Source organism: Macaca nemestrina, chromosome 15, assembly GCF_043159975.1.
Source record: "Macaca nemestrina isolate mMacNem1 chromosome 15, mMacNem.hap1, whole genome shotgun sequence".
NCBI lineage: Eukaryota > Metazoa > Chordata > Mammalia > Primates > Cercopithecidae > Macaca > Macaca nemestrina.
The window spans coordinates 57139322-57146721 of record NC_092139.1 but is presented as its reverse complement, the minus strand read 5'-3'; the positions used below and the strand labels follow the sequence as shown (position 1 = coordinate 57146721).

General features: G+C 45.4%; 1 protein-coding gene across 4 annotated transcripts; it reads right to left on the bottom strand.

Annotated features, from left to right (window-relative positions):
- Positions 1-992: 992 nt before the first annotated feature.
- On the bottom strand, positions 993-5945 carry LOC105486758 (cystatin 8). 4 transcript variants are annotated; one of them, XM_011749809.2, is made up of 4 exons: positions 5822-5945; positions 5105-5475; positions 3925-4038; positions 993-1172 (listed from the first exon to the last, which is right to left on the bottom strand). In XM_011749809.2, the coding sequence occupies exons 2-4, from the start codon at positions 5333-5335 to the stop codon at positions 1089-1091; spliced, it is 429 nt and encodes a 142-aa protein (XP_011748111.1). In that variant the 5' UTR covers positions 5336-5475; positions 5822-5945; the 3' UTR covers positions 993-1088. The 4 variants fall into 4 exon arrangements, with proteins under 4 accessions (XP_011748111.1, XP_011748114.1, XP_011748112.1 ...); XM_011749812.3 differs by having other exon boundaries at positions 5105-5471; positions 5822-5902; XM_011749810.2 differs by having other exon boundaries at positions 5658-5895.
- Positions 5946-7400: the final 1455 nt, after the last annotated feature.

Below are 7400 nucleotides of genomic sequence, written 5' to 3'. Positions count from 1 at the left end.
GAATTTTATCTCCTGCTCTTGTCCTTGTTTGGCTACTTCCTTCTCCAAGTCCCCCTTCCTTCTCTCCCTCCTCCTCCTCTCTCTACACACAACACGCACACACACAAACACACACATGCCCACACACATACAGGCACACATGTACACCCATGAACAGACACATGCAAACAATGTAATACAGTTTATCCTTCAAGATTTATTGCCACCACCCGTCTCTCTTTGTGACCATTGTTTACCTACACAGTGATATGGTTTGAAATCTCACTTTGAATTGTAATAATCCCCACATGTCAAGCATAGGGCTAGCTGGAGATAATTGAATCATGGGGGTGGTTTCCCCCATACTGTTTCTGTGGTAGTGAATAAATCACACAAGATCTGATGGTTTTATAAATGGGAGTTTCCCTGCACAAGCCCTCTGCCTGCCACCATGTAAGACATGACTTGGTTCCTCATTCACCTTCTGCCATGATTATGAGGCTTCCTCAACCATGTGGAACTGTGAGTCAATTAAGCCTCTTATCGTTATGAATTACCCAGTATCAGGTATGTCTATCAGCAGTGTGAGAACAGACTAATACATATAGAAAGATACACAAATCCCCCAATTTATAGAGATCACACAGGGGAGGGCTACTAGTTCTGCCACAGGGGTCCCCCAGCCCAAATGACCTGTCCATTCAGGACTCTTAGACAGGAAGAGCCTCAGGCCAAAGGAAGCATCCAGATGGAACCTGCTGAATTGGCACCCACTGAGTGCAGACCTCTGTAAGGGATTGTTACCCAAGCAAAAGGAGTTCCTCCTCTGATTTGCTGTAGGGAATGGAATCAGGCCTCACCCTATCCTTTGTACTTGGTGGTGGGTCTACCATCAAGCTGACCAAAGGGGCGTGGCTGTGTTCGGTGCCAGGAAAGAGGAGCTGGACATGCCCATCTTCTGTCCCCACATACTATGAAACTGAAAAACAAAACACCAAGCAGAGAGGCATGCATGAAGAAAGCACATTGGGAACAGCCTCCCACCTGCCATTGTTTTATTTTCATGGATCAAGTAGTCGCGGAGGTTGGACGGATACCCCAAAACACCATTAGGCATCTTCACACTTTTTCTCCATCACAGTAAATTCGCCATTCCAGGGAAGTGCTCCTACCAAAAAGCTGCAGCTTAATTTCTGAAAAAGATGACAACAAAAAAAATCAGTCGAGTGGCGAAAACAACAGAAAACCCATTGTCCTGTTGTTAGGTGTCAGTTTAGGAATGTGCTGAGAGATGGGTCGCCACCCTCAAGCGATGCTCCCAGGAATCTGCAGAGCTGGAGGCTGTAGACTTCATAGCCATCAGGAGTTTCCCAGAGGGATCTCTGTTCTATTTTAACCACAGGAAGACAAGAAATGTTAATAATCCTAACATTGTGGTACAAGTTCAGATATAAACTTGACATTATTTTAATTCTTTTTAATGCAGTATAAATAAAACAATTCTAATTGTTAGCTAAAATATGTTATTTTATTGATTAAATAATCCATTTTAATGTTGGCCAGGTTGTGGACAAAAGGGAATGCTTGTACACTGCTGGTGTGAGTGTAAATTAGTGCACCCATTGTGAAAAGCAGCGAGGTGATTCCTCAAAGAACTAAAAACAGAATTTCCATTCAACCCAGGAATCCTGCCCAAAGGAATATAAAATTGTTCTACCATGAAGACACATGCACATGTATGTTCATTGCAGCACTATTCACAGTAGCAAAGACATCAAGTCAGCCTAAATGCCTGTCAATGGTGAAATGGATTAAAAAAACAGTGTGGTACATATACACCATGGAATACTACACAGCCATAAAAAAGAATGAGATCATGTCCTTTGTAGTAATATGAATGGAGCTGCGGACCATTATCCTAAGCAAACTAATGCAGAAACAGAAAACCAAATACCACATGTTCACACTTATAAGTGGGAGCTAAACAATGAGAACACATAGACACAAAGAGGGAATTACAGACACTGGGGCCTCCTGGAGAATAGAGGGCAGGGGAGGGAGAGGATAAGAAAAAAAATACCATATTGGGAACTCTGCTTACTACCTGGGTGATGAAATAATCTGTACATCAAACCCCTGTGACACGAATTTACTTATAACAAACCTGCATGTGTACCCTTGAATCTAAAATAAAATTTGTAAATCCCTTTTGTTCTAATAACAAGTCAAGAGCAATTTATAAAATTTTAGGGCCTAACATATCTTTTCTTCCAAAGAACTCTGCTTTTCTTTCAAAATATCATTGAAACAACAAATAAAATATCCTATGTGTATGTGACAGGTAATGAATGGATGGATGGATGCGTAGATAGATGGGGAGGCAGAGAGATGGTGGTCCTGGACAAACTGCAAAGGCCATGTCAAACAGACTGAAATCAATGGGGCACTTCCAGGAGTTAAGAGGCAGACAAAGTCAGAAAGAAGAACGTTTAGTCCCTGCTGAGTATTGAAAATCTGCAATAAAAAGTACTGGATCAAGATGACCTTATAGGCAGATTACATCAAATTTGGGAAACCAAAAGCATCTGCTTGGAAAAAGAGAAAGTTTTTATTATTGACAAATGTCTGCTTAAACATGTATGTTTAAAACCTGAGACATATCATGGAAATCTTAGACACAAGTGGGCTCCTTGGGAACAATTTTCTTTAATGTACTTTAATATTTTCTACAAACTGCCAAAAGCAAAAACTTTCCTACAATCCCTAAAAGCCCAGGAGAAAATATAAATTTAAAACAACCATACTCCTAATACCAGTAAAAGATAAAACAAGCTTGAAAGATCAGATAGCATTCAGACAAGCTCACTGCTGAAATGTTTGTCCTGACAGACGTACTGTGAGCCGGAAATGATAGGGTTTGTTTCATTTGAGCATACAGAGGCAGTTTTCATCAAACATAGTGACAGAGCAGTTCATAAACGTATTTGCAATTTCCTGTGCCGTGGTAGTGCATAGAGCAGTGGTTCTCAAAATGATCCTAAGGCCAGCAGCGGCAGCAGCAGCACCACTCGGGAACTCATTAAGAACGCAAATTCTCAGACCCCCTTTCCTCACCTACTGAATTGGAAACTCTGCAGGTGGAACCCAGTCATCAGGGTTTGTCAATACCTCCAAGTGGTTGTGACGCCTGCTCACGTTGGAGAACCATTAATGTAAAGACAGGGGCAGTGATGCACCTGTTGGGCAAACCTGCAGAATGCTCAGGCCTTCATCAGTCTGGGACCAAGTACTGGCGTATGAGCTGATCTAAGATAAAAAGATACAGGCTTGAAGCCAAAAGCCCCTGGGCCAAGTCCTCCTTTTGTTGGGAGTCTTTGGGTTTGCCCCAGCCTTCCTGGAAACCTGCGCTGACCCCAGCAAAAATCAGCTGTAAACCCGGGAGGGTGGAGCCACCATCTGGCTTAGTCATCGCTTAATCTTCAGCACCCAGAATAGACCTGGTGCAAAGCACACAGCACCTGGTGCTCAGTAAGTTTCTATGAGTGGATGAGTGAATGAATGAAGTTCCTTTTGTGTCTGCACAAGGATGAGTGACTGTGGGCCCAGCAATAGCAGGTGGCTGGTCTGGACCCAAGAGGACAGGCTTTTGGTGATTATGTGTTGTCCGGTGTGCCTGCCTCAGAAGACCAGAAGTCAATGGAGCCCTTGAGGTAACAGTGGTCTTGACAACATCCTTTCTGCAGGATGAAGGATGAGAAAGAAGCTCAGAGGGTTCCACCATGTTCTGTGGCCCTGGATCCTCTGCTCTAAAAGCCACAGGGTTGGCTATCTGGGGCTAAACATTGGGAGCCACCCAGACCTCAAAGAGAAGGTCTGCATGCCTCAGCTTTCTCTCTTGGGCTCAGAGCTCCCCAGGCCATCACGGACAGGTGATTCATCACATACCTTTTTCAGCTTGGGGTTTTCTTGAATGGCACAGATTTCATTAGTGCTGAAAGGCTTTCTGCAGTCGCTGCGGGCAATTTCTACATCAATAAGGTATTCCAGACGATTTGTGACCTGTTGGTTAGCAGTTATGCAATTTTATTCAAAAAAGTTGTATTTTTTTTTAAGTTTTGGCAAAAAAAAAAAAAATGACTCTCACTCTCGTCCTTTCCACTTTCCTTCCTCCCTCACCCCACGACAGAGCTTTAGCGGAAGGCTAAGATGCCCACTGCCTGGAGCCCTGTTCACACCAAGACCAGTCAGCACTCCATAGCCTCCGGGAGCCGGACACTTGGGTAAAGGCTCCTCTCCAGCTTGTCACCTCCTTGAAGGCAAGGCCTTCTCATTCCATTTCCTGTCCCCAAGCCCAGGGCATGCTGCATGCTCAGTGAGGACTGAGAGGAGAAAGGCGGGCTCTCCAGAACCATCAGCTCTCCTGGGTCTGAGATGCTCAGGTTCACACAGGCCTGACCAGGGGACAGCCCCCTCAGCCACATTAGGCCCCAGTCCCCCAGATTCCAGTGAAACCTCCCACCCTCTAGGGTTTCCCCACCCAAAGCCCCTCCCACCAGCTCAGCACACAGTCCATAACGACCCATGCAGGCATGAGTTTGCCTGTCTTGTTCTCTGCTGAGACTTTAGTGAGTAGAACAGCAGTAGGTTTATAGCAGGACATTAGTATTTGTTGAATTCATTAGTGACTGAATGCAATCAAGGCTACTTGTGATGCCCACTTAAATCTGTTTGCATCTGGCATTAAAGGATTACAGCAGGAGATGAAGGAGTGTCTGCTAGTTGGGTCCGGGTTCACCTGGACCCACCTTTCTTTATCAGATCTTTTCTCATGGCTAGCGCTCTATTTGTCTCCCAACCTTAGCAAATACATGAACATTTGATTAGAAGTTTGGGGTTTAAACGAGTTAGTCTATGCAAAGGACTTAGAACAACAGCCCAAGCATTTGTGGAAGGCGCTCTGTGTGTTCACTGCCTTATTGATGCTGTGGAAATGTCTACGCTGTTAAGCATTCACATATTTAGGATTTTTGCATACGGATATTTTTCTCATATGGCCACTCTTTCAGTCTGACTTCAACTGTGCCGCCACATGAAAATGTCCACCTATATGGAAAGACACATTTACCTGCAGCTGGGCTTGCAGCGTCTTGACCACCAGGAAGACATACTTGTCCTCGCTCTCTTCGTTGTATTCTTGCATGGCAAACCACAGACACTGCTTTACGTTGGCATTTGAGGCATTGACGGGTTTTAATTTCCTCAACACCGCCATCTCATTCTTGTTTGAGTCTTTCCTGGCCACCAGGGCCAGGGGAATGGTGAGGAGGAGCAGGGAGAGCCACCGGCACCTGGGCATGGTCCCTTGGGCAAGAGGCACAGTCAAGTCTCCTCGTCCTTTCAGGGCTGGAGCTGTGGGCAGGATGGGGTGGCCGCGGCTGCTGCTTTGGATTCAAGAATCTTCGAGCCACACACTGCCTCCTGTTAGCGTCAGCCTAGCTGTATTCAAGACAGGGCCATTAGGGTCATTCTTGGGGTTAGCCCTCTCTTTCTCCAAGGAAACCCACCCAGGAATGCCAGTTAAGGGGTCTCTCTACCAGCCTCCCCTCCTTATCCTGAGAGCAATCTGTGTTTCTAGGGAGAGCTCCTCTCCCCTTAGGCCCTGATGTGTCTATGCCTACCCCTGCGCACGTCACTCTTGTTATCTGCTTCTCAGTCCTGTGCGGTGTGATCACGAAAACTGTGGCTGCCTCAGAGGCCTTGTGGCCTCAGCCCTTGGTGGACTTTCAGCCTGCTCTGCCTGCAGCTCCCTCTTACTCCCTGTGGGGTTGGGTGACGACCTGACCTGTGGTTCTCCTGGGTCTTTGGCACTCTTAGTTCATGCCTGTGGCCCAGTCAAGGGTCTCTGTGGGTCCTGGTCTCCGGTCTCTCTTGCCCTTCTGAGTCCACGCCCTGCAGGGAAGTTACGCTTTGTGATGTAATTCAGCACCTGTGTCCTGTCCCAGTGAGGACACCTCCCACTTGCCAGCCTCAGGCCTTTGGTCTAAACAGCTCTCACAGGGGCACAGAGAGCAGGCAAATGCCTCCTGCTCTGCCCTCAGAGTCGGGTGGCTGCAATGGTTATTACTGAGTGTCAACTTGATTTGATTGAAGGACACAAAGTATTGATCCTGGGTGTGTCTGTGAGAGTGTTTCCAAAAGAGATTGACATTTGAGTCAGTGGGCTGGGAAAGGCAGACCCACCCTTAATCTGGTGGGCACAATCTAATCAGCTGCCAGCGAATATAAAGCAGGCAGAAAAACGTGAAAAGGAGAGACGACGGGCCTAGCCTCCTAGTCTACATCTATCTCCCATGCTAGATACTTCCTGCCCTCGAATATCAGACTCCAAGTTCTTCGGTTTTGGGACTCGGACTGGCTCCCCTTGCTCCTCAGTTTGGCAGACAGCCTATAGTGGGGCCTTGTGATCATGTAAGTTAATAGTTAATAAACTCCCTTATATATATATATATATAATTTATATATATATATTGTTTATACATATATAAAGGGGAGTTTATTAAGTATTAACTATATATACATATCTATGCATATATATACATATATATATATGTATATCCTATTCGTTCTGTCCCTTTAAAAGAACCCTGACTAATACAGGGCCCCTCTGGCATCTTCTGCTTACCTGTGCCAATGAGTCTGGCTTCCTGAATGCCTGGCCTCTGAACTCCCTTGACTTGGGCCAACAGTACCCCCCTGCCCTGTCCTGCCAGGGTGAGAGTCACATGGCCCACTCTGATGCCCAGGTCTGGCCCTTAGTGGGAGGAGGGGGACATGTACCTGTTAAGTTCTCAAAGCTTCTGCTTTTCTGTGAAAATCCCAAATCAGTGTCCAGAAAGTTCCTGGTGAGGCAGAGAGATGAGCATTCTTCCTAGGCTTCAAAGATCAATGGGTTCTATGAGCCAGGGCAACATACAGAAAATACATAAGGGCAGGAATCTGTCAGGCAAGTGGCAAAGCATTGCAGAGTGCAAATGCATTATGCTGTATTTAAACTTTTTCCCTATGAGTGGATTATTCAGATGTTTCTCATTTTCAGCTGTTACAAACAGTAAGGCAGTGAACAATCCCTTTCCAATATCTTCATGATGTTACACAAGTACTTTTGTGTAATAAAAGACTAGATGGAAAATTGATGTAAAGCTTTAGGCAAATTTAAATTTATTATTTATTGCCAAAATGTTCATCACTTCCTAATTATGTATTCATGATTTTTGAATCCTGCTGCATGTTAAAGGTACTGATGAAGATTTAAAACACCAGGGCATACCTCACTGATAAAATCAGAATCTCTGGAACAGGGTCCAGGAAGCCAGCTGTTTTAAAAGTTCCCCAGGGGTTCCAATCTGCAGCCAAGTTTGAAA